Genomic DNA, 26,655 nt, shown 5'->3' with positions numbered 1-26,655 from the left:
CTATTATTTAATTGTTTAAAAGTATTTATTTTCGAATAGGTAAAAATTTGAGCACAACCAAAGGAATACGATGAAACTTTTTTCCACCTTTGTCCCTCATTTCCCCTCTCCATAGTTGTTCTATGCATGTATAAGCACATGTGGAGATACAGAAGGTTTGTGACAAAGAGAACTCGTTCGATCTCACCTCCTGGAAATTCTGATCAAGTCTGAAGTGGAGCTTGGGAATGCCTTTTTACTCCCTTAAAGCTTTCTATCTGATTTTACTGTGCGCAGCCAGACTTGGGAACCACCAAGTTAGATGAACTCTTGAGATCCTTTCAGGTCTAGAATTTGATGACTGAAACTCACAATATTAGTAATGTAAAAAATATAATGATTAGTATTAAGACTAAATCATAATCAAGTATCATAAAGAGTCTCTTTAAATGATTTCAGAGATCCAGTTTTTGATGCTGAATTTATTGTTATTAATACAGATAATAGCTACTATTTGTTCAGCATTTATCTATTCCAGGCTCTATAGAAAGTCTTTTATACATCCTCACTTAAACCTGATAGCAGTAGCCTGTGTACTAGGTAATTCTTAACCCAAGGGTTTGGAAAGATTAAGCAGCTAGCCATGACTGAGGGACTGTTAAGTGGCAGAATGAAGATTATAACTCAAGCTTTTACTCCAGGCTGATGTTCATTCCCTTCCTCCCCACCCACAACCCCCTTCGTGAGATTTTACTGTGCCTTGCATTTGGTAACATTTTTCACTAAAACATATCTTGAACAACATTTACTTTACATGTAAAGGTGACATTTATGTTTTAGTTCATTTTTAGAGTCTTGGGTTTTTTGTTTTTGTTTTTGTTTTTGTTTTTTGTCATTATTCACTACACATGAATACATTTCTAAAACAAATTTCAAACAGTACAGATAAGGGAGACACCCTTGATTTTCACTCCCCCAGTTCTCATAACGTTGTTATCAGATTCATGTGTGCCTTCTGGACCTTTTTTCATACATTTATATATGTACAGAAATATATGGTTTTGTGAGTGTTTGTAGTTGTTTTATTTTTGCAATAATAGGAGCACACTATACATAGAGATTTGTAACTTGCTCTTTTATCTTAATAATACATTTTGAAAATCTTGCCATGTTTCTACCTAAAGATCTTCCTCAATTTTTTAACAGCTGCATAACATCTATGGTTTAGTAACTATTTCCCTAATGATAGGAATTATTATAAACACTGCAGTTGTAAAGAATGGTGAATTATTTATCTCATAAACACCTAGAAGTAGAATTGCTAGATAGAAGTTTTAAATGTTAATGGAGACTGAAGCTGTCCTCCACAAAGGCTAACCGAGTTTATACTTCCCCCAGCCCTGTGTGAATGCCATTTCCCCTGCCAGCAGAGACACACTTAGCTCTTCCCCGGAATTTGCTTTATGTTAATTGCTTTTTCTGGATGGTCTCTTGTAGAACAAGCCAAATATTGACAGATCTCTTTTGATTAAACTCTAGGGTAACTTTTCCCCTATTATTTCTGACCTCTGTCCTAGGCCTATTCTCTGAGATATATAGACTTTTTTTTTTTTTTTTAAGAGTCTGATTGTATAAATCTTGTGTCTCTTCTGGAACATCCTCATGCCTATCTGCATCTTCCTTTTGCAGTCGCTAATATGCCCGGAATGGTTTAGGTATAACTTTGCTTACAGCCAGAATGACTTCTCTCACTTACTGGCACAGGGAGAGGCAAGTTGAAGAATTATATAACACTTTGTTATAACAAATTGCTTATCTTCTGTATTAACATTTTATTTAGTAGCTACTATTTTTCCCTCTTTGCGATCTGCTTAGAATGTGTGTCAGGCTACGCTGAGTGAAAGCCACTAAAGGACAGGATCATCATCATTTTGTCAAGCGGCCTCTTGATGATAGGGTAGCGTTAGCTAGCACCCAGAGTGAAAATGGACCTGCCCTAATGATAAGGAGCACAGGCAACTTCAAGCCCTACTGACTTTTAGATCAGATATATAGGAATAAATAAATAGCAAAGAAAAATAATACTAAAATTAAATGAAAAGAAGTAAACACTGTTTGCTATGTTGACGGATTCAATTGCTTAATAGTTATTAGAGAAAAAAGAAAGGAGAAAGGTAATTTCAGGAAGACTTCTATTCCTTAAAGCCTTCCTTGATTTTTCTCCTGTGCGAGTAATGGAAGAGTAAGGGGGAAAGAATCCTCTTTCAGCCTTGGGGATCTAGGTTCCTTGAATAATTTGGAGTGTTTACTTCTGTGGTCATATACAAAGTATAAGTTGGGTAATTTAGCTTCTAGATCTTGATGCCATGAACTTGTGAAATAAGAAAAAAATGACAGTGAGGGATCCTTCCAGAAATTCCAGAGCATCAGAGCTGAAAGAGAGTTTGGAAGTTGTTTAACAATGGCATATGGCTTAATGGGTTTTGGAATCTGAAACAAAACAAAACTGACCTTGAAACTCAACCACTTTGTAGCTGCGCAGCTTTTGGCAGCTCATCTATCCTTTCTGAACCTCAGTTATTTCATTTACAAAACAAAAATAATAACTACTTCATAGAATTTTTATGAGGAATAGGAATAAGTATAAAGAATTTTTTGTAGTGTCCTAGCATATACAGCGTACTTAGTACACGTGTTTAACCCATGGCCCAGGACCCTCATTTGCATGAGGAAACCCAGCTTAGGAAAGTGAAGTGGCTGGCTCAAGTTCACTAGCTTGTGAGTAGCAGAGCCAAGCCCTGGATTTAGATATGTTTACTTTTAGCCAGGCCCTAGATTTAGATTTTTTTTACTTTTAGCACAGTTTTCTTTCTACCACCCCACAAATGCAGTAGTTTTTCATTCATTCTTTATTCAAAAAAAGAAAAAGCATTGCTGCCCACCACCCCTTTATTCATCCCCTCCATACACATTCTTCTTTGTTCTTCATTGTATATACAGAGATAATTGGGACAGGAACCCTAAAGAGGTACAGGATATGAGGAAATATTCAGTTGGAGAGACTTAATTGACCAGCTTATCAAAAGGTCTTGGCGAGCTGGCAGTAAACCAATGATTTTGGGTTCAGCTCTGGCTGTAAGCAGTGGAGAATGTGCTTGGAACTCCTCCACTCCCTCCCCCTTATTTCCTACTGCGCTCGCAGACTCTGGTTGGCCAGGACTTCCAAATGGATGAGGCTGATTTGAGCCAGTATTCTATTGGCCAACTCTGTTTTCTCCTAACCAGGAGCTGCTGAGAGGAAAATGGCTGGTTGGCTTTTGGGATTTTTCTGTAATCTGCAGAGGGAAGAAGTGGGGAGAAGGAGGTGAAACTGGAAGGTCCAAGGCTCAGAGTCTAGTCTCAACAAAGAGATATCAATGTCTGTGAATCCGTGGCTCCCTTATTATTAAATTCTGTGCAGAGATTGCCATGGATGGATGAAGTTGGCAACACCCATTCTGTTTCCTAAGATTCTGTCAGGGACTGTCATATCCTTGTTAACCAGCATCGCTACCAGATCCTGTCACGGTGATGCTCTGTGCTCTGGACCTTTACCTGCCTTTTTTGATCATATTTTATCTTTTCTATTCATTCCCAGAAGGCCTTATTTCTGTCATGAGATAGCTAATAAATGAAATCAGCTAAGCACTGCTAATTAGTTTGATTTCTCATGGTGTCCTTCCTAGGTGTCATAATGCCTTAACCTAGGTGAGAAAAGCACATCTGAGCATGGGTGATTTGGGCAGCATGGTATTGTTAACAGATATAGCAATCGCTAGGCATGCACTAACTTTATGAGCACTGCTTTTTGTATTAGGCACTATGCTGGGTCTAGGATAAGATATAAGCCTCTCATGGAGGAGTTCACAGTTTGGAAAGGAGTTGGGATGTGTAAATAGTCATTATGCTATAGGGTGTGCTCTAGAGCAGACCATTTGTAAGGTCTTATGTAAGATCAACTGAGTGGATTAATTAGACATCTAGGGAGATTTTGGGGCCTCAGTCCAGGCCTGGGTGGTAGCAGTGAGGGGCCTGCATTTTAGTTGTCTCTAGACTCAGGATCTTGGGGAAACCCTGTACTATTGTGGAGATAGAACTCTTAAGGAGAAATTTAACTTGTGTATAAGAGAAATTTTCTTGATGGAGCACAAGACTTGATAGCATAGTTCAGTCACACCTAGGGGTAGGGACAATCTTCACATGCTTTCATCCAGTTCTCTTACCTAGAGGTGAAGTAGTTAATAACTTTATTGAGCACTGTGTGCAAGGAAGGTATGAGAATCAGGCATATAGTATTACTATTAAAACAACTTAATGGCAGGAATTGAATGACCAACAATTATCTTTTTTTTTTTTTTTTTTTTTTTAGGTACTCTGTAGCTCCTAGCTTGGAGCTAGCTACTTAGCACAGCCCTTGGTAAATACTTGACTAAGATTTGTCAATTAAAGGAAAGCTATTTCTGAGGGCCTTGGTGAAGTGATACTGTATCACTTGAAGAAATAAAACTCCCTCAGCTCTTAACTGTGTATAAACATATAGTGTTTTAGGATGCTTAAGGGGAGATGGTGAACTAAATGCAGAATGCCATCTGGCCCATGCCATTGGGACATTCTTGTCCCATATATATATGAAATGAAAGGGAGATTATTTATATATATATGTGCATATAATATTATGTGTGTTATGTTATAACATACATTAATGCAAGGTATATATATCAACATATAAATATTGGGTATATACTGTTCCTTTTTCATAGATGAGATGAGGCAACTGAAAGGCTAACTCCCAATATCACTCAGCTGGTAAATGGCAGAGGTGGGACTAGAACCCAGGTCATGTTCCAGGGTACTTTTCTCTACCCCATGTGGCCTGGACTGATGTCATAGGCAGCTCACATCTCATAATGGGACAGTGTGAAGTAACTGAGGCCTAGAAAGGCTAAATGGCTTGCAGATTATGTTTTGAGTTGATCTTATCTTTGTTTCAGAGAAAGATGTTTACTCAAATACCACCTTTTCTGTGACCACCCCATTTAAAATTGCCCCTTGCCCCTCCTGTATACACCCCTATCTCCCTTCTCTACTTTATTTTTCTCCATAGCATTATCACCATTTAACATATTATATATACTTAGAGATGGCTTACCTACTGAACCTTGCCTTATGGTACATTTTAGGCTGGCATTTCTGAATCAGAGGAGTGAAGTATAGTGATTAGAGTGAGTCCTGGACATCGAGGTCTTAGGCCTTTTGGCTGAGAAGGGATTCTGAGTAAAAGAATCTTGGAAGTCTGCTTAGCTGGTTTCAAGTAGTAGATAATGTTTGGAAGAAGAAATCTGAGAAGTAGAACTCATGAGTTCCTTTGCCCTTGTGCTTGGTCCTGGGCTTGATCGTGATGGGAGAGGCCAAGAGGGTTCTGAGTGCTTAGGTTCCCTAGAGCAAGTTCTATAGCTTTTTCCAGTTATTACTATGGCTATTAAATAATATGGGTATTAAAACTTAAGGTTTATGTAAATTATAAAGATTAATAATAAAAAAAAAGGGGTTATTCACTTATGCAAGGATTCTGGGCATTTACGTGCTACCGATGACAAAATCCTGGACTACAACTTAGCAGCCCTGAGTTCCAATGTTGGCTTTGCAGCTAATTTTCTGGGTGACTGTTGGTAAGGCACTTAACTTCTCTAAAGGTGGCTCTCCTTGTTTCTATCTAGGTTGTAAGGATCCTGTGAAATCGTAGGTTTAAAAGTGTTTAAAGGAAGGAAGGAAATGAATATTTATTAGCATTTATTGAGTGACTCCTATAAGCCACAGTATCAAATGTTTTCATCAGGAAAATTAGCTCATTTAATCTTCACAAGCACTTGGACCATTTTCTAGATGAAGGAACTGAGATTCAGGGGGGATTTGTCCTTAAAGTCAATGTCTTTTTCAGAGTTCTGGGTCTACTGGGTCTTCCTCAGATGTGAGCCCTCGAGAGACTTCCGAGTGACCTTTCCCTTGGTGTCCTTTGGAGCACTACTACTTGTCCGGGCATGATTCTCTCTCTACTGAGTGTCAAGGTGGATAAACAAATTGTTCCTGTTTTTCAGTGTCATTAAAACAAGGACCATGAAACACAGCAGTCCTAAGCAGTGTTCTGTGTCAGCAACCTGAATGGAATAGATTAAGGTGGTCTGAAAATCTTGGGCTTTGTCCAAACCCAGTGGACCCAGCATTTGACCTATTTGATCTCTCTCTCTTGAACCTTTTATCCCTTTGCTTCTATGACCCACACTCCCATTTTTCTTTGTATCTCTTTGTTCATTCTTGGTCTCCTGGCTCAGGCGCCTTTTCCCACCCCTTTAATGTTCTTTTTTCACTCGGCACTTTCTCCCTGGGTGATATCATTCATTTCCAACTCCACCAGTTTCCTAATAATTCCTAAATCTTGATCTTCAGTTCAGATTTCTTCCTTGAGCTTACAACTCTTATATTCATCTGTTCGATGGGTAGTACTTCCATCTGGATGATCTAACAAGCTTTAGCATAAATTTTCCAAAGCCAGCTTCATCATTTTGCCATCACATCTAGTTCTTTTATTCACTTTACCAGGAGGTGGTTTTGTTATCCTCCTGCTCTCTCAAGTACAGAAGCTGAGTATCATTGTGGATTATTTCCTTACTCACCCCTATATGCCATCAGTTAAGGAATGCCAGTATTACTTCCCTTTCCTATTACCACTTTTTGTTCAGTTCCTAATCTCTAACCTCGACCAGCCGCACATCCCATTATCCCTGCTTCTAGTTTCATTCCCATTCAAATCTAGCCTCCAAAGTAATCTCTCTGAAACATGAATCTTAGCATCATTCCCCTGCTTAAAATCCTTCAGTTGCTTCTGATAGCCTTCAGAGTAATGTTTACGTTCCTTAATGTGGTCTACACAGAAGGCCCTTCCTGATCTGTCCCCTGCATATCTTTGCCTTTTACTTTATGCTGTGCAGCAACAATCTGCTCATGATTCCTTGTGCTCACTGTTGCTCTTTTGCAGGCATAGCACAGTTCCTGCCATAGAATAGGTGCTCATTAGTTAAATGACAGTGAAATGTATAAAGATGAGACCCACTGGACTAGAAATATTCCAGCTTCAGAGCTTCTAAAATAGGATACTAGGGAACCAACTTAGATAGAAAGCCTAAAAGTTCCTTTCAGAGTGTTCATGAACACTACTTGACTTTATAAATTCTCTTCTGCTATTGTTTTTGTGGTAAGCGACTCAAGTCCCAGCGCTGTCCTGGGATTCAGGCCGTGTAGACCTAGTTTTGAATCTGTCATTTGGGGCAACTCCCATCCCATCTTAGAATCAGTGGGTGGGCAAGGCAGTTAGAGAATGGGCTCTGGAGCCCAGGCTGCCTAGTTGGAACCCCAAGTGCTTCTATCAATACTTAACGCATCCTTGCCTCAGTTTCTCCATCTATAAAATGGGTGTAATAATAGTCCCTATCTTACACAGTTGTTGAATTAGATTAATTAATACAGTGCCTGATGAAGAGGGAATACAAAATAAATATTGGTCTCTATTATTTATTTATTTATTTTGGGGGGGAAGATATAGTTGGCCTTGGAAGACCTCCAAATGACAGTTAACTATGAATTTGACCTAATGGATGTAGAGAGAACCTAGGGCTCCTTTTCAACCCCTGGTCCTGGCCAATTACATCTGAGTGACTCATTCTTTCCTATCTGTGGAATGGGCAGGAATAATGCTGCCTCTAGCAAGTTCCTGAAGAATGGAAGAGCCAAAGAAGAAAGAAAACAGATGTGAAAGAAGAACTAATAGTTGTTCCCCATCTCTAGATTCATTCTCTTCCTAGGTTCTCAGAGCCTCTGTGTTGCTCTTGGGACTCTGGGACAGCCAGCCATGTTATCTCTTCTTGCTCCTGGCTTTTTTCCATTCTCCTAGGCCTCCGTCTTAGAGAAGCCAGGAGTCCTTGTGCTGGGGTCCAGTTGATGGTCATTGTGTCATCCTTTTGGGAACATCTGCTTAGTAGTTGCCGTTTCTGGACAGGCAGAGTTGCTGAGGGAGTAGTACCCTCGATGGTTGGAATGTCCCTTTCATTTCTATCCATAGAGCCTGTCAAGGCAACAGTCTGTAGTGGGGCTGGCACTTGGAAGCACTCCAGCTGAGCTCATGCCCAGACCACTCCTCTGATATGTGCTGGATTCCTCATATAAAATGGACAAAGGGAGGTGCTTCTATCATCGTAGACATGTTCATTTTTATCTGCTTATTTTCCAAGATGAGATATTTAAACTTAGCACTCAATTACTAAAGAGGTTGTTAAAAAAAATAAGGTACGGAAAGATACTCTGGGCCATGGCCTTACCCATGAGCCGTGCTTCATCTTAGCTCCACACCTTTGCCTTCCTCCACTTCCTCACTTTCCATGTTTTGTAAGTGCTGTTTTAATTTTTTACACCTTCGGTGGTAAAGAAAATGGCAAGCCCACCAGACAGGTTCATTTCTTCTGGTCCTAATCCTGGGCAGAGCCACATTCTGAATAGGTAGATTGAAAGAAGAGACAGCAGTAAGGGTCACTTAGTAAGTCACCTAGCTATGTATCTGCACCAGAGTCCCTCAAAGTGTGGCCTAAACAATACCTGCTATCACAATCACCTTGGGAAGAGGTGAGAGTTGTTAAAATGCATATTTTTGGGTCCTTCCCCTGTCCTATGGAATCAGAGTCTGGGATTAAGTGTTGTAAACAAGCTAATCAGGTGATTCTCATGCTTACTCAAGTTGGAGAATCATGGCTTTAGAAGTTTGATTTTTTTTTTTTTGTCTCAAATGGCTGGGAGTAGGAGACTGAAATAGTCTGAAGAGGGCTAAGCAACCTCATTGAGTGAAAGGCAGGAAAGTGCTTCGGGTTCAGCAGAAAACATCTGGTTTTCCTGAACGGCATGTTCCTGAGGCTGTGATGGAGACGGAGGAAGACATGGGCGTTCATGAACCATCTTTCCGGAAGGTGGAGAGCACTAAAATGATGACCCATCTATCTCTCTTTGTCCCCAGCCCCAAATGATGGAATTAGACTGGTCTGACTAAAACATAAACCATTCTAACCGTAGCTTCATTCGTTTGGCAAATATTTGCTGAGTACCTCCTATGTATCAGGCATTATTATTGGTGCTTGGGAATCACTCATGAACAAAGCAAAGACCCCCTACTCTTGTGAAACTCACATACCAGAGGTGAGAAATAGAAAATAACAATAAACATAATAAAAAAGTCAATCATATAAAATGTTAGAAGATGATGAATACAGTGGAAAAAAGAAAAAGAGCAGGGTAAAGAGGTTGGGTGGGGGGCAGTGTCAGAATTAGATAGGGCGTTCGGGTAGGGCTCCTGAGCAAAGAGCAGGAGGAGGGCAGGGAGCTGGCCATGTAGTTGTCCGGGGAAATGCACACCTGTACAGAGAGCAGATAGTGCAAAGGCCCAAGAGTGGGAAGTAGATCTCTTATACCCTTCAGCCTTGGGCTTAAGGTCTCAAACCATTTTCCTAGAAAACTTACTGCCATGACCCTACTTTTTTTAGTGCTCAGGACTTAACAGAAATCTGACAGCAGCCTTAGAAGGCACGTGCTAAGCTGCAGAAGGTTGACGCTGGAAGGAACCTTAGGCACATTCCACATTTTCAGTGGAAATGTGGGCAAGTCAAGTGCTATGCTGAAGGGGTGGCAGAGATGGGACCAGACTGTAGGCCCTTCCTGCTTACTAATGTTAGATTTTTCTGGGCAGTCTAATTTGAGATTAACTTTCCAGAAAGGAGGATTAACCTTCCAGATGGGTAGGCTGGTTCATGCTTGAGGGGTGAGGGGACTCTGAAAGTGGTGGGTGCTGAGGTCTTTTCATCTTCCCCCAGGGTTCTTGGCTGCCTTTGGCTTTCCCTCTGCTTGGTCGCACCCCCAGGGGCCATCACTAACCAGTCTCTCCCTCTTCTTTGCTGCTAATGGTGGGAGGCTTCAGGGGTGGCTGTCAGGCAGAGTGATGGTTCTAGAAGACAATATACAGTTTATCAATATTGGATTTTATAGCTCTCCTCTGCTGCCACCACTGTAGAGAGTTGGCCAGGCTTGGCAGTGTTATTTGATAATAGAATAATCATCATTTATATCACAGCTCTTGAGTGCCTCTGCTACTGACAGCAGCTTGGTGCCTGAGTATTGGAGAGAGAAAACGGGCTCTAGAAAGGAAAGTGAACTGGGTTGGAATCCATTACCTTGGAAAGCTGGACTTTGCCCTCTCTTACTGACCACTGAGAAGGGATAATTTAGCAAAGATGCCACCCAAGGGTAAAAGCAGCCACAAAATGCTTTTATTTATGCATCCTCTGAGAACATACAGGTTTTGCTTCTTGCTCCCTCTGGTTGGGTAGTTGACTCCACTTTGTCTCCCCTTTATCAGATGGTTCCTTAGCCAGAGGAGTGGTCAGCAGGTGGACAGTAGGTCACACTCTGCAGTAGCTCTGTCATCCCAATGCCAAAGGGCTGTCTTGTCAGGAACACGGGAGGGAGAGAGGAGATGAAGTCAGCCAGTGCGTTATAGACTTTGAGCTCCAAGGGACCTTATCATTCCTGGAAATTGGATATAGATCTCTTTGGCAAATCAAAATTGTATTTCAAAGCTATTGTCTCTCTAGAATGATGTGGTGAGTTATCTTGTGAAGAGAGCCAGCAGCATTCTTGTGAAGTTGTGGGGGCGTGAGGTTGTATATTGGGAGGGTGAGTTGAAATGGGGCTCACATAATAGGGACCCAAAAAGCAAAAACAATTTAATAATATTTTCAACCTTTGAAATGAGCTAAACTCCACCTGTCTGCATTGTTCTCCAGTTCCCCAAAAGGCCCCGTGAGAAAAGATGGGCTCAGTCTGTGGCAGGAGGATGGAGGTTCAGTAGCTCAGGGAGGTTGTGGGCCCTGGCAGGTCTTCGAGGCTGGCTGCACAGTCTCCTCATTCTAGTGAGTCACTTGTCCCTGCAAGCCTAGCCTCTTGAGGACTCTGATGGAACAGTTGAGTGACCTCAAGGACTCCAGGTGCCAAAGAGAGGATAGAAAAAGGGAAAGTTGCTAGGAATGCAGCAGGAGATGTCCCAGGAGACGCTTACAGTTTCCTGAACAGAATGGGGTTGAGGTTGTGATGGGAGTTGAAGCTTTGGGTTGATAGCAGTAATATATAGCGGGGGTGGGGTCATCCTAGAAGAGAAGGCAGAGATAGCTAAGAACTGAAGTTATGAATCCAGGTTATCAAGAAGACTTGGGGAGATTTCATAAAACACAAACTCCTGCCCCCCCCCATAGGAATACAAAATAGACTCTCCAAAGGCAGGTGATGCTACAGGGTTCCGAAGGTGGGAGTGTAGGCAAAGGGGTGAAAAAGACCATGCCAAGGCCTTAGCAGAGGGAAAAGGAGTCTCCATGAAGCTCTTTAACATAAACCCCATGCTGGCCTTGTCCTGAAGTTTTAATAACAAGAGTATAGAGAAACAGAGCTAGGCTAGAGGTCAGAAAATCTTGGTTAGTGATGTCATGTAGTAGCTCTGTGACCTTGGACAAATCACTTTACCTCTCTGAGTCTCAGTTGCTTCTACTACAAAATTAAGGAATTAGGCTTAATGGTTGATAAGGTCTTCCATCTCCGAAGTTATAGGTCTGTGTTTCTAACGAGTGATATGGTTTTTCCACCATGAGCTGGTTTGGGGCCTTCCTGTATTATTGAAAGACCAGAGCTTGAGTGGTGTCCCTTTGTTTATGGAATGTTAGGATTCAGCTGACCTGGGGCCAGCTAATCCTGTCAGCTTCCAGGCCAGAACTACCCCTGATCACTTGATAGAGCTCTCCCCAAAGTGGAACACTGTTTCTGCGGGGATAGAATTAATCAAATAGAAAAATTTTGAATGAGGGTTCCATGGCCCAATGTGTTTCAGAATTAATGAGTTAAACACATTAAACTTTTTCTTTTTGTACAAGTCTTCTCAAGCCTTTACCACACCAATATGCATTTTAAATTTCTTAAGCAGGGTAATATACAAGTGTTTCCCAAACTAATTTGATCGTGGGATCCATTGTTTCTGAGGAGCATCTCATCAGATTAGTGTTTCACAGAGCACCACCACTCCACTGGCATCTCTTTCTTGAAAAACAGCTCAGAGCTAGATGTTTCTTACTCCCTTTTTCCCAAATTCTTGACCTTCCAGGTGGGTAGGAATGTCCACTTTTCCTACTCTGGAATCTCAAAGACAGTCTTGTCACTGTCTTCTAGGGCAGCCTTGCGGGCATTGCCAGCGATTTTTTGCTAACTGCAGTTGATTCATGTTGAATTGATACCCAGCATGGCTCTCCATATTGATCCCCCATGTTTTCCCTACAGCATAGGCTTATAGAATGTGCCCTTCACCTTGACAAAGTGCTAGGGAAGGGCAAGCCAACATGGTCTTGCCTGAGCCCAGATCCTTGTGACATGAGGTCCACTGTAGACAGGTTGAGAGGTAGTAGCCGTTGACTCTCTGGTTTGGAGTTGGTTATCTATATAACACAGGAAAGAAGCTGCCAGAGTCCCCCACCCTAGGAATGTATACTTTTCAAGGATGGCTGGGATGGGTGGTGGTGACCTTGGGGACGAGGAATTGACTATGTTTTATTTGGGCAGGAAAGGCTGGGTTGCACTCACTTGGACTCAGAGTTTTTATACCCCATTTTCCATAACCCTGTCACTTTGCCCTCTTTCTCCTTCATCCTTTTGGGTTATTTCCATCTCCTCCCTGTTCTCCGAAGCAGACAGGCTCTTCTTTCTCCTCCCCCATTCCAATCTCCTTTTTACATACCCTCTGTCTCCCGCCCCCCCCCCCCAGCCTGGCAGCCTGCCCTTTAGGAATGTTAATTAGCATTCACGATTTAATTAATTCAGCAGCTAATTAATGATTGGGGACTGGGGGGTTGGGGAGCTGGGGTGTAGAAGAGTTGGGGGCTGGAGGTGGCAGGGAGAAATAGCAGAGGCTGCAGAAGGCATCGCAGATGGCTGTGCGGTGGCTGGCACGGTGCCCACCACCATGGATGCAAACACACGCACGCACACGTACACACACACGCACAAAAAAAGGAAAGGGTGATCGAGGAATAAAATCAAAAGCAGGGAGAGAAGGGCACAGGGGCCCTGAGAACTGGGGGTGGGGAAGGCTCTAGATATATTTGAATCTGCTCCGGAAGTGGAAGAGGAGGAAAAAAAAGAAGCCACCACAGGCGCAGAGAGAAGAGCGCTCTCCCGATACCCCACCCCACCCCCACCCCACCCCAGCCACCCCTCCTCCCTGGCATGGGATTCATGGGCACCAGCTGAGGACAGGGTCCCCTCCCTCTGCCCGCCATAAACATTGGCACTGAGGACCCAGACTCAGAAGGACAGGACATTCCCAAAGAAAAGTGTTTTTCTTTTAAGTTGCTTTTTAAAATATATATGTATATATATTTTAAAACATTGCACCCATTTTGGTGTGAGGGTGAAGGCGAATGAAAGAAGGTGACTGAGCCAGGAGGACAGCACAGATGGCTTGGTGGTGGTATGGTGTGGTGAGTTGTGGGAAGGAGGAGAGGGGGTCTGGTAGAGGTTGGGGGTGGGTGGAATAAGGACCCTGTTTTTCCTCTTTTCATTTTGCTGTGGATGGAGAGAGAGAAAGAGAGAGAAAGGGGGTGGGGAGAGAAGCGAGACAGATGGCAGAGTGGAGAGGCGGCAGCCAGTGCCGGCACTGCCCAGCCTGGGCGGACCCAGCTCCCCCCCGCCTGCCAGCTTTCCAAATGCCACCCTTCCCCCATCCTCCCCTATCCCCATCCCCCCAGCTTGGCACTGATCTCGGAGAGAGAGGGAGGGAGGCTGGGCAAAGAGCATCTGTTCCCTCCATTCTCCCAGCTCCATCGGCTGCCAACCTAGGGCCATCGTCTGCCTCCATCACCCCTGCGCCCGCCTGCCTGCCCGCCTACCCACCCAATCCCAAATGGGTGCTGGATCAGGTGCCGAATCTGGCTGCCTCCTCGGGTATACCAGTCACTATGCATTGCTGTGTGTCTGCCACCGCTGCCTGGCACTCATGGGGCCGTGTGTGTGCATGTGTGTGTGTGTGCGCATGTACATGTACGCATAAGCGCTTGCTGTATGTGAGCCTCCTGGGCACGGGTGGGGGTTGGCACTGCGCTTACCAATCTAGTGTCCAACCAGAAGGACAGAGGGATGGAGTAGAAGAAGGAGGGGAGAGGTTTGGGGCCTGGGAGGGCAGAAGAGGGTGCAGGAACTGCTTCGTGCTGCCAGCTTACAGACATTGGCACTGCAGCTGCCACCCTTGTACCCGCGGAGATGGAAGGAGGCGAATGGGAGGGGAACAGCGGCAGGAGTCCTGGTGCTCTGGGAGGAAGGCTCGGTACCCGGGAGCCATTGGCATCACATTCATCAGGCTGGTGCCTCGAGCTGGGGCAGTGGAAATAGGGGCCCCAGGAGGCAGAGAGGAGGGGCAGGGATGTGTTACTGATGTTGTTCTCCCTCTAGAGCTCAGCTCTGAGAAACAGTTGGACTATGAGGTAGTTAGTCCTCTTCCAGTCTGGGAAAGTAAAGTGGAGAGAGTAGCCAGGGAAGTGCCAAGAAAGCATCTGAGAGCCAGGAGGAGAGATTGTGCCACTGCTCCTTGAGGCGAGCTCATTGGGGCTGGTAGTCTTGCCCTTTGTCAGAGCACTGAAGGAGAGACCAGGGGACCCGGGTGTGAGGTAGGTGGGTGCTGGCACTGCCCAAGGAGCCTGGCACAGGTTCTGGCATTGAGAGGAATGGGGGAGGATGGCGGCGTCTCTTGCCAATCTGGTTGAGAGAGTTGTGCCAGGAGTGAAAAGGGAGGAGGTGAGATGTGTGCGCGCTTGAGTGTGTGTGTGTGTGTATGTGTGTGAGAGAGGAGAGTTGTTTGGGAGAACAGATTTTCTGCCAGGACCTCCTTCCCGTTCCCTCTTAGGCATGGGGAGTAGAGCGACAGACGGAGAGGCATGAGGACACAAAGGAGGAAGCGCGCCATTGCCAAGACCCAAGGAAGAAGGACAGAGAGGCTGGCAGTCCTGCCTGGCCCCCAGCCAGTTTCCTGCTGAAGATGGCCAGATCCTCTTGCCTGGTCTGTATGTGTTGCCATGTGGGTGTGTGGGGGAGGGAAGGGCTTGCTTGCTGAGCTGGGATCTAGAATGGGAAGGGCACCTTTCTTCAGATCCCATTTGGACCTTCCACTCTAACAAGTGAGGTGTCTGATTTTCTCCCTAGGGCCTTCCTCTCCTTCCCCTCCCTACATTCCACCCCTCTTTCATCTCTCTATCACCACCTGGGTCCTATTGCTTGGCACCCAACCAACTAGATGCCGCCACGCTTGGCAGTGCTGCACTGGCACGTGAACAGTGTTTCAGATCCTGGCACTGCAGCAGACCCAAAGCCGCCAAACATGCTCACGACCGCCACTTGGCGGCAGTGAGAGAGGGGGCGGCATGCATTGGCGTGCCAGGCATTGGGCGGAGCTCTGTGCCGGGGAGTGGCATCAGAGGATGCCCCTGTCAGCGGGGCTGAATCAGTGCTCTCCAGCTCACCCCAACTCCGCCTTCCTCCCAACTAGACAGCCACCTCCCGCCTTCCCTCACAGCCCCAAGAAAGGGATTTAGATGGTGCCACACTCAGGATTTGAGCAGCAATTCTAAGGGAAGCTGGAGCACAGAGGGACAAAGGCATATGTGAGAGCCACACCCAAGGCGCCAGGCCAGTGGCCTATATACCTCTTTGGTCAGTAAGGATAGAAAAAATTCTAGGAGGGTAAAATTATATCCTAGAGAGAGGCCAGCCAACTGTGTTGTCACAAAGATGGTGCCAGAAGAGATTGGAAGGGAAGAAGTAGGAAAGAGAGACCCTCGGGCCTTGCCGTTGGGTGGTGGGTGATTTGTACCTGTATATATTTCATTCTGCTCTGTGCCTTGTGATTGGCTGAGCTGCGGTTGAGAAGAACCAGTTCTTTCTCTCGTTAAAAGTCCTATATTCAATAACGGTCCTAGAAAGATGGAAATGTGCTCTAGGTCTAGAGAGATAGGCAGGTGTTAGGAAGACAAGGCACCTCGGACTTGTCCTTCCAGAAAGACTGTTCAAGGAGATTTTGTGTTTAGGAATTTCTCAATGGCACCCCAATTAGAGTTGGATAAATTTCCATTTCTTTAAAATCCACGCGTGGAAGGGAGACCACAGATCAACAGTGAGCCCTCCCTAGTAGAGAGGAAGGCCCCCAGGAGCAGAATCACCAGCATCTGTGGTGCCACAGACCAGCCCTATGCCCCCAGAGGCAGTACCATCGGCAGTCCCACAAAACTGGACGTTGGGTCTCCATCTGGAAGAACTTCTAGCAGGTTAGGCTTTCCTTGCTTCCTGGGTAGCCAGAGACTGTGGGGCAGTAACTAGGAATATCTTTGGGTAGAAGAATCGGCTATGGATGATGTTGGGGTAGGCTGGGTAGCTCTGATGGGAGATAGAACCTGCCCAGAGGGAAGTAAAGCCCATTGCTCGTTGGGAAGTTGCTGTCTGTGGTCTAGCCAGGTTGTGGCTCGATACTGGATGGGTTGTAGTTACACTTCTCTCTAGACGCAGTTCAGGGTCCGGTAGTGGAAGTGGAAGCAGGGTGAGCAGAGCACATGGCCTAGCCTATTGCTGATACTCAGCACGTTGCAGATGACGCTGTCCTTTAAGCACTTAGGCTCTCCAAGAGTGAGTGTAGTGTAGATCTTTTTAGTTGAGAAGACATGATGCCGGTTCAGGTATCAGGGAGAGACTGTGGATGTAGGGCAGCACTAAGTTTCTGCTAATTACTTGTTTGGGTGTTTTAGCTGTAGTTTGTGTAAGAGTTGTGTGCGGTCGGGTTAGGTCCCAGGTCACTTTTCCCCCTCATCTTCTTTCTGGTCCACTGATAATCAACCTGCTACTCCACTGCCTTCTGGCCAGATACCTCTCCGTGGCTGGGGAGCTATAAGAAACACCAGGCTCAGACCGCTGATAGGGAATAATGCCATTTACCCCCTTGCCTGTCCTTTGTGTGGAAGGCCATCCAGGTCTTCCATTTAAAGGAGAATGACGGCCTGTGTCCTCATCTAATCATACGTTCTTCCCATGAAGTGTAATCTCTCCTAGTGAGGCGTTCCCTTGTTCCCTCGGGGTCACTTCCCATCTTTTACAGACTTGGTGAGCCATGGTTTAGGTCTTCTATAAATGGCCTCTCCTTCGCTTTTCTTTCATCTGACCTTTTCACAATGTAGCCAAGCTGTAATGCTATAGACCCCCAGGCTGGACCTACATCTTTCTTGTTGTAGCAAGAGTGTCCTTGGTGTTGGAGCATTTCTTCCTTTCTCAGTCTTCAAGAAATGTCATCCTCCTGGCTTACAGGTTTTTCACTATTGCTCCGCATTGGTAGTTTGAGCTTTCCACCGCATCCTGAAGAGAAGTGCTCCCCAGTACCTGTCCCTTCCAATAACATAGGGTCCCAGCCCAGCTTACCCCTGTGTTGATTGTAAATTTTCCTCAAAGTTCCTTCCTGGTTTCTCTTCTACCTCCCTCCCCTCCCCAGTGTCACATTCCAGAGGAATTTAAGGTCATTTCCCCATGGATCAATGTTCAACATTTGGTCACCATTCCTGATACTGGTTACACTTTCTTGTTTATAAGCTTTTCCTACCTATTGTTATGTGAAGGAAATTAGTATGTGTCGGAAGGTGTTTATGATTAGGGGAATGTAGGTGATGGGTCTGTCCCTTGTGCCTATATGCCCATGGGGCCTGTCCTTGCTAGCATTTGTATCCCTGCAGCTCTCTGTCTCTCTGTGGTTCTGCTGCTGTTTCTAACAGTGGGCTTCCTTGTTTCATTGGTGCAGTTACGTATACAGAGCTCTGTGCTTCAGGGGCAAATATCTACACAGGGGCGAATGATTGCACGAGTGAGTGTGTCCTAAAACAGATCAGGTTGGTAAATATTTGGGGAATCAGTGATCTGGTCTGTAAGTCCTGAAAGTGGTTAAGGAACAAATAGAAGGGATTAAGCAGGTAGGTGCTATTGTGCCTGAAATAATAGGCCTTGGTTCTTGTGCATGCTTCTGTAAGTACACTTTAGCATGGCTAGAGGGTCAGGGGAAGAACAGGTTTCATTTTGTGATCCTATCACAGCCTTTCCCCCATTTGGCTACTAAGGCTTCAGATTTTCTCATATTCTACAGACTTTGATTTTTGTTTCTACTTGGGAATTGGATACCTTAAGTCATCCCCACCTAGCCTGGTTTAGAGCAAAGACAGACAGGATCATTTCCACCTCCTGCCTTCTGGTACTGACGCTGGCAGTCAGTAGAGTGGACCAGAATTTGAATGTGTTAAGACCTATGTATGTCAGAAACCCTCAGCCTTTGCCTCAAGCTCTGGAAGACCAACCTTGGGAGCCATCGATTTAGGCTCACTTTAGGGCTATGGAATGTTCTATAAGATGGGTGTTGTGTCAGGTGCTTGAGTTGGGCTTACTACTCCACAGGAGAAGCAACACGATTTAACCCGGGTGACTCGGTATTTACCTCTAGCATTCTGCGTAGGGCTGTGCTGACTCAGCCTTCTGTCCCCAGGCCGGTCCACCACACATCTCTACAGCAGGAGTACTGCTGCCGAGGACTTCTGGTCTTAGAAAGGGGTTGTGGGGGGGAGGGGGGATGCTTCCAGACACTGGGAGCATGGAATGGCATACCCTCCAGAAGCATGCGGACTGACCCGAGTCAGCAGTCAGCCAGACTCCAAATTACGGGGTTCCTAGTAAGGACAGTTGCTCCTGTCTACAACTGTGAATGTCCCTGGTCTCTCCAGGCCAGGGTGACCGGGTGTAAGAGAGTGTGTTGGAGGACCAGAGGAAGGATTTCTAGCTATGTTAGCTCCTGGTGAAAATACTCATGGTTCAAACTAAAGCTGCATACTCTGGCTGTAAATTCCTAAAATGTGTGACAGCATACCTCTAATCACCTCATGCTAGGCGTTTGTCAAGGTTTTCTTTAAAATATCTCCTCTTTGTCTATTTTTTTTGTTTTTTGTTTTCAACTTTTATACACAAGTCACATTTCTAGAAAGCACAAAGTGAAAAAGCTTCTTTCCTTATACACATGCTGCTAAGAAAATAGTTTTATACACAGAATTTCAACAAGAAAGAGAAAAGGATAGGCAGGGAGGTGTGCGAGAGAGGTGTTGGGAGGTGGGGGAAAGTGGCAGCAAGAGCAAGACCACAGTAGGGCAGTCTCTCTCCTGCCTGCATTTGTAACTGGTATTTTTTGGCATCAGAATAACTAATTCCACCCCACCCTTGTTTGCTAGAGTTGGAGTTTTTGATTTTAGAAATGAATGGGATTGGAAGCGATTCATAGAACATACGGGGACTAGAAACAGCCATTTTCCTTCTCCCTTCCCATCTTTTCTGCACATAAGCCACTGCTACAGTATTAACATGTTCCTAGATAGAATGACAGAGACCAGGAAATCTAAATCTAGGGCCGGCTGAATTTGTGTGCATATGAAATGGAGAACGGGAGTGGAAGAAGCCGGAAGAAGACAGAAGGGAGGAAGTTCGGAAGCAGACTACCTTGAAAGGGGAGGCCTTAGGGGTAGAGCAGTAGGAGAATCTGGAGGACTGGGAAAGTTTTGCAGGCTTTTCTTGGCCGAAATAAAACACCTGCTTCTCCACCCTGTGCCACTCTAGCTGGGTTTTGGGGTTGCCATACTCACCACCTGATGCTTACAGAGACAATTAGGATAGAGGTGGGGAACCCTCTCCCAGCTCATTCTTCTTCTACTGGTTCCCCTGGTGATATCACCCTATCGGTCACCTTGTGCTTCAGTCATCTTGCCCTCCGATCCCCCAGCAGTCATTAGTTCCAAGCCCCCATGGGTCTCACAACAGGCCCTGACCCCTTTGGTGGTGTCCCTAGCAGCTGCTGCTTACTGGAGGGGCCGGGCTGGAGGGAGCAGGGGCCGGGGCAGAGGACAAGGAGGAAGAACACAGATGGGAAACAAGGGTCCCAAAGACTTTAAGAAATGACCCAAAATGTGAAGGGGCCACTAGGAAGGAAAATAGGAGTAGAGGTTTATGAAAGACGTGAGAAGTAGTGGTGGTTAGCAACACAAAAGGGAAGCATTCCCAAGATTCAGAAACCAACTGCCCAGCCCTCCCACTTTCCCCCTGGCACTGCCAAGACATTTCTGGCGACACTGACTTTTCTCTCAGCTGGGAATGAGGGGATGTTGCCTCTCCTGATACTCAATTCAGGGGCAAGGATGTATCCCCCGTCTCCAAGTTCTTCTCCCCATTACCAACTCCCGCCCAAGACTGGTCACGGCCAGGGCAAGGCTGCATTGCTTTCTCTCTGGGATCACCGGACCCATGTAAAGACTTAAAGTCATCTGATCTTCCAAAGCCAGGCGGTTTAAAGAAACCCTTAAATGGCAGGGGTGGGGGCACAAACAGGAAAAAAACCACTTGTTTGATGGGAGTTTTTTCAGGGTTTTTTTTTTTTTTTTTGTATTTTCCAAGTTTGTTTCTCTTTAGTTCATTCCTCTGGTATCACCATCTCTTTTGTGCACGTGTGCGCGCGTGCTCTTTTTTTTGGTTGTGTGTGTGTTTCAGTTTTTTTTTTTTTTTTTAAGAACTTTGGATTTGCCGTTGGTGGGCAGCGCCAGTCCCAGAGGCCGGACCCCCCACGTGGCAGGGCTAGGACAAGGGGCAGGCCCACGGCTGCTGAGAGGATCTCTGTGTTTAAAGCCTTTGAAAATAAGTTACTGCAGTTCCCAGGGTACAGGGTGGGGGTTGGCAGAGGGGTTCCTGGCCACAGCTTCCCTAGAGTCTAGGCCACAGGGGCTCCCCTGTCAGGCAGGGAGGTTAGGAGGGGTGTGCGAATGAGCTGGGAATGCCCCCCCAACCTAAAGTTTGGTTAGTTTTGTGGGCTCCCTGCCCATCCCAAGCTCCCAACTCTGGAGCCAGCTGGGTATTTGGAAAATTTGTGAGCAGTATGGCGCTCTAGACAAGGGGGCAGGAAGGGAGCGTGGCAGTTTATTTTCCTTCCCCCTTTTTGTCTGGGGTTTTTTCTTTTTCTTTCTTTCCTTTTTTTTTTTTTTTTTTTTTTTTTTTTTTGGTGTTTTCTCAGTCAGTGCTACAGCATAGGAGAACAGGTATTAGTGTGTGAGTTCCTAGGAGTTAGGGGGAAACTGGGAATTCAGTGGAGAAAAGGTTGTAGGAAGATGAACCAAGGATAGATGCTGTGTATGGGGGGCAGGGCAGATAGGAATGAATAATCAGGATGATTAGGTGGGGAAGTGTGTCTATGAAGACAGGGCAAGGAGTTATGGGGGACAGCTGTGTCTGGGGCGGGATCGGGGAGGAGGCAGGACTCTGCTGGAGGTGGGTGTGAAACCCACCAAGGATGGGAATTTAATGATTCCCATGAAGTGGGCAGAGTCGAGGGTTGGAGTAAGGGATCTGAGTTCCCACCAATCACCCCTTGGGGTAAGAGAAGGAGCCCCGAGGCCCTCTCTTCCCAATCTTGGTTTGTCTGTTTATAAAGCTAGAAGTGTAGAGGTAGTAGTAGTTTTTGAGTTGGAGTCCGTGTGAGGTAATCTTGCTTCCTCTTTGGCAAAAGCCACGGCAGCCGTGGCAGCAGTGGCGGCCTTGGTGATGGTGATGGGTGGGCCCCCTGTGGGTGGGGCCGCCTTGCGCCTGTGGGCCGAGGAGCGCAGGTGGGAGGCCAGGGCTTCACGCCCACTCAGCAGCACCTCACACGCCAGGCAGTGGTAGGTGCAGATGGGCACCCGCAGTGGGGGGGGCACGGAACCCCCAGAGCCCCGCCCAAAGAAGCAGAAGGATCTCTGATGAGCCGTGGCAGGAGCCTCCCCGTCAAATGCCATCTTGCACTGGCGGCACAAGTAACGGTGGGTCACGTCCACGGTGGAGATGCCAGTGCTGCCTGTCAGGAGCTCGTCAGCCTCCCCAGCCTCCCCTTCCCCTGGAGCAGGCAGTTCAGGAGGCTTTGGAGGCGCTGTAGCTGTGGGCTCGGGGGGCTGGGGCAGTGGCTGGAGGAGGGCATTGGGGAGCAGTCCGATGAGGGTCTGAGGTATCACGGGGTTCATGGGAAATAGCCCCTTCTTCATGCCATAAAGCTGTTGGAAGTACGCCCCCTGTAACTGGGGGCCAAAGACAGCTGGAGGTGTGGCCCCCCCTGCATGGGGCAATGGGAAGGGCAGGAATTGACCTCCCAACAAGGCTGGGACAGTGGCCTTCAATGCTTTGAGGTTCTTGAGGGCATCAGTGGAGTTGGTGGGGGCTGCAGTTGGCTTTCGCTCACCAGAGGCCTTGTCACTAGAGGGCTCAGTAGGTGGGCCTGGGCTGGGGTCAGTGGTGCCTGCTGTGGTGGTGGTTTGGTCGAGCCCAGGTCTCTGAGGTAAGGGGCAGCCTGGGCCAGCAGTCTGGACCACTGTGGTAGCAGGCATGACCGAAGTGGTGAGGCCAAGGAGGCCTGAGGAGGCTGCAGGGCCTAGGAAGATGAAAGGAGTGATGAAGGATTAGCCGCTTCCAGCCTCACACTTCCTCATTCCCACCACCTAGCCTCCATGCTCCCTTTCCACCCTTCTCTCTCCCCCATCAAGAACCGGAAACAAAGGAAAGCCACAGGAGATTGGAGGTGGGATGAGTCAAGAAGGAAAAGGAAGGACATGTCAGTAAAAGGAAATGCTCTCTGAAGTCCAACTCCTCCCAACCTCCCACTCACCTGAATTGAAAGGAGCTAAGCTGCCCAACGGGGGCTGGGCCAGAGCTGGGCCGGACAAGAGGACTGGGGCCAGGCGAGGCAGGGCTGGGGCAGCCCCAAGGGGCATAGAGGCAGGTGGGGCCTTGGGAGCCGGGGGTGCCTCGGGTGCTGGGGCCAAGTCATAGCACTTGCTTTCACTCTTCAGCTGGGCTCGGACTGCTTCCTTGAGCTTGGCCAGGTGCTGGCGGGAGAAGAGATGCCCTCGGCAGGAGACGTAAAAATCATACTTGACATCACAGTAGGGGCAGTCAGTGCGCTGGGCTCCCAAGGGGCCCTCACTGCTGCCCGCGGCCCCACCAACTGCTGCCCCCTGCAGTTTGGCCTTCTTTTCCTTGGCACGAGCATTCTGGAACCAGACCTGGATGACTCTCTTGGGCAGCCCAATCTCCTCCCCCAGCACCTCGCACTCCTGCATGGTGGGGGTGCGGTAGGCTTCATAGCAGGCTTTCATGATCTTCAGCTGCAGGCTGCTCATCTGGGTCCTATAGCGCCGCTGCCCCATTCCATCTGGAACCCCAGCCCCACCTCCTGGTCCCCCACTGGTCCCTCCAGCTCCAGGAGACTCTGGTTCAGCCAGACTGGAAGCAGATGAATCGCTCAGATCCCCTGCAGATGGACTGCAAGCCTCGCTCTCTGGAGAAACTTTCGTTGGTTCCTCTGGGCCCTCGTCCTCATTGGGGGCAGGGGGAGGTGGGAGAGGTAGAGGTGGCTCTGGTGTTGGAGTGGCGGCCTCTTTCCCAGATGGCAGGAAAGGCAGGGACCCGGCAGCAGGAGTGACAGTAGGGTAAGGAAAAGTAGGTGCCTCTCTCTTTGGGGCCTCCCTCCCAGTCCCATCATCCATCTTGCCCAACAACAGGTTGAACTTGGGGAAGGGTGCGGGGGTGGGTGTGGAGGGGGGCTTGATTGCCGGATTGGGCACTACCCCAGGGGTGCTTCGAAACTGGCCTTTCCTCTCTCGGGCCCTGGTATTCTGGAACCAGACCTGTACCACTCGCTTTTTGAGCCCCACCTCCTCCGAGATGCAGTCGAGCATCTTGCGCGTGGGGTTGGAGTCCTGCATGTACCAGCGGTACAGGATCTCCAGCTGCTCGGGCAGGATGGTGGTGCGCAGGCGCTTGTCCCTGGGGGGCTCACCCTCCCCTCCAGCCCCTGCTTCACTGCCTGTTGGGGACAGGCTGCCGTCCTCATGCTTCCGTTTGAGGGGTGGCCCTGGCACTGGTGGAGTACCTGCCACCAGAGGGCTTCGCTCCCCAAACACCAGCAAGGGCAGGTCTAGGAGGTGGGGGGCGGCACTGGGCTGCACAGGTGGCAGGAAATGTAGTCGGCGGTGACTGGTGAGGAGGTCCTGGCTGGGGAAAGACAAGGTGCACTGGTCACAGGTGTGGACTGGAGAAGGGGAGGGAGGAGCCCTCCCTTCAGGCTCTTTGCCTCCTGCCTTTGTTGCCTCTGTCTGGTTCAGTTCTTCCCTGTCTGGAGGTTCTGGCGATGGGCCCTCAGGCCCTGCTGGGAATTCCAGGCTCTGTTCCTCCTCTGCGTCTTCCTCCTCTCCCTCTTCTTCCTCTTCGCCTCTCTCTGCCTCTTCCTCTTCTTCTTCAGGGGGCTGGTCGTCATAGCATTTCTTAAGGTGTCGCACCAACTCAAAAACACAGGAGAAGGTGGCATGGCAGCGCCTGCAGCTGGAGACTCCCCCAGTGCCTCCTGTGGTTGGCACGGGCCCCCCCTCACTGGCATTTTTGCGTGCTTTCTGGCGAGCATTCTGGAACCACACTACCACCACGCGGCTAGCCAGGCCCAAGAGACTTGCGAGCCGCTCCACCTCTCCGTCCTTGGGGTAGGCACTGGTCTCAAAGAAAGACTGCAGGGCTTGGGTCTGGAACTCCGTGAACTTGGTCCTGGAGAACCGGCGGCCTGCAGGTACTAGGGGAGGAAGATTCCCTCTGGGGCTGTCTTCCTCTGCGGTCCTGCGTCCTCCTGCCCGGCTTCGATCCTCAGGCGGACGGCACCCCCCGGCCTCAGGCTCTGGCACCAGGAAGGGTGGACCGAGTTGGGGAGCAGGTGAATCCAGAGACCCATCAGGAGGTTTGGAGTGTTCTGCAGGAGGTGAGTATAGGCTGTCATAGCTCTTTCGAAACTGAGCAGCGTAACGGCTTAGAGCCTCAAAGGGCAGAAAGCGCCGGTGGACATGCTCCTCGTGTGTCTTGAGGATGAGCATATTGGAGAAGAGTTTCCCACAAGCCCCACAGGCCAACTTGTCCCCACCTCCCAGGGCCTCTGGTGGGGGCGGAGTCGGAGGAGGGGGCACAGCCTGCTTCCCTTCATTGTATTGGATCACCAGCTCAAAGCCGAAGTTTTCTAGAAGGGCTTTGGCTGCAGTGCGGGCTGCTTCGTTGGGCGTTTGTTGGGAGGGTGATGCTGGCCCTGCCTCAGTTCCCTCTTCAGCCATGGGGGGCCGCTCCCACTCCTGCTCAGCCAGCTCAGCCTTTGGGGGTGGGGGTGGGGGAGGAGGGGTGGCACCTGGCAGGGACAGCAGGGGCGCAGGTCCAGCCAGTGCCAGCTTGGGTCCCACCTTGAGGTCATGGAGGTAGAAGGGCAGGAGCAGCTGCTGCTGCTGGAGCTTAAGCAGTGATTCGGGCACTAGAGGGAAGGGGGGCAGGACTGGTGGGGTGAAGAGGGGGGCCGGGAATCGGTGCAGGTCCAAGGGAGGGGGAGGAGGGGACAGGAAGGGTAATCCAGATATAAAGCCGCTGGGGTCGGGGCCCTTCTTCTCAGTGCCCACCTCCCCCTCAGTCTCGCCTTCTTTGGGCTCTTCTTGGCCACGCTCTTGCCCCTCAGCCTTAGCGTCAGTCTTGGCCCCCCGGGAGCGAGTCTGGTGCAGAACGGAGCGCATGTGGATCTCCAGGGTGGAGCTCTGGTTGTAAGAGACTCGACAGACAGTGCACTTGAAGGGCTTGTCTGTGGCAGCAGCAGACGCAGGTGCGGTGCCAGCCTCTCCCCGGGCAGGGCAAGAGGGGTCAATGGCAGCCTTCTTCATCTTGTGCAGGTGGGATACTGAGTTATAATGGACCAGGAGGATATTCTTCTGCGTGAAAGACTCCTTGCACACAGTGCACTTATAGGGCCGAGCAGGGTCAAGAAACTTGTCCAGGGCAAAGTTGGTGGTCTTCCGATAGGTCAGAGGGTGGCGAGAGTCAGCTGGAGCTGGCTCTGCAGGGCGGAGCTCCCCAGGAGTCCCCTCTTCCTCCTCAGCCATGGGGGGTGGAGGAACCATTTCTTCAGCTTGGGCATCAGGCTGAGGGGCTGGAGATGGGGCTGGAGACGGGGGTTGGTCAGGGCTTCCTGTGGGCTTATCTGAGGGCAGAGGAGGCTCAGGAAGAGGATCAGGACTGGCTTCTGGGATCAGGCGAGGGCCTTCTAGGGGAGAGAAGGGATTGGAATGAGAAGGGAACTTTAAGTCAGACCACCCACTCAACATCTAGGGCAGCTGATCCTTGCCTCAGTTGCCTTCAGACCTTTTCGGTCTGTGGAGCCCAGGTCCTTTCCTGCCATCTTGGGAGGTTTGCCATCCCCTTCCTTACCTGCTGCTTGGTTTCTGCTGGGTGCAGGCTCTGGCTCAGGAGCTGGGGGCTCTGGGCCATCCCCCAGAAGGCTTAGATTGGGCCCAGGCAGCACTTTGGTCGTAAAGGTCATCTCTACAGTTGTGGCCTATAATGGAAGAAATCCTTGGGACTTCTCTTCCCACCCCCACC

At 48.3% G+C, this 26,655-nt stretch overlaps 1 protein-coding gene across 5 annotated transcripts in view; it reads right to left on the bottom strand.

The window, feature by feature from the left end:
- Nucleotides 1-20,614: 20,614 nt before the first annotated feature.
- Nucleotides 20,615-26,655, bottom strand: part of ZFHX2 (zinc finger homeobox 2) — a 28,550-nt gene continuing 22,509 nt past the window's right edge. For 4 of the 5 annotated variants that reach the window (XM_036239152.1, XM_036239151.1, XM_036239153.1 and 1 more), the window contains 3 exons: nt 26,485-26,611; nt 22,871-26,320; nt 20,737-22,636 (listed from right to left, as the gene is read on the bottom strand). In XM_036239152.1, the coding sequence (XP_036095045.1) occupies nt 21,663-22,636; nt 22,871-26,320; nt 26,485-26,611 (4,551 nt within the window). In that variant the 3' untranslated portion in view covers nt 20,737-21,662. Of the gene's footprint in view, nt 22,637-22,870; nt 26,321-26,484; nt 26,612-26,655 lie in introns of all 5 variants that reach the window. The other variant, XM_016120604.2, reaches the window with a different exon arrangement.

Source organism: Rousettus aegyptiacus, unplaced genomic scaffold, assembly GCF_014176215.1.
Source record: "Rousettus aegyptiacus isolate mRouAeg1 unplaced genomic scaffold, mRouAeg1.p scaffold_m13_p_3, whole genome shotgun sequence".
In the NCBI taxonomy this organism is placed as follows: domain Eukaryota; kingdom Metazoa; phylum Chordata; class Mammalia; order Chiroptera; family Pteropodidae; genus Rousettus; species Rousettus aegyptiacus.
This window is presented reverse-complemented; position numbering and strand designations above follow the sequence as displayed.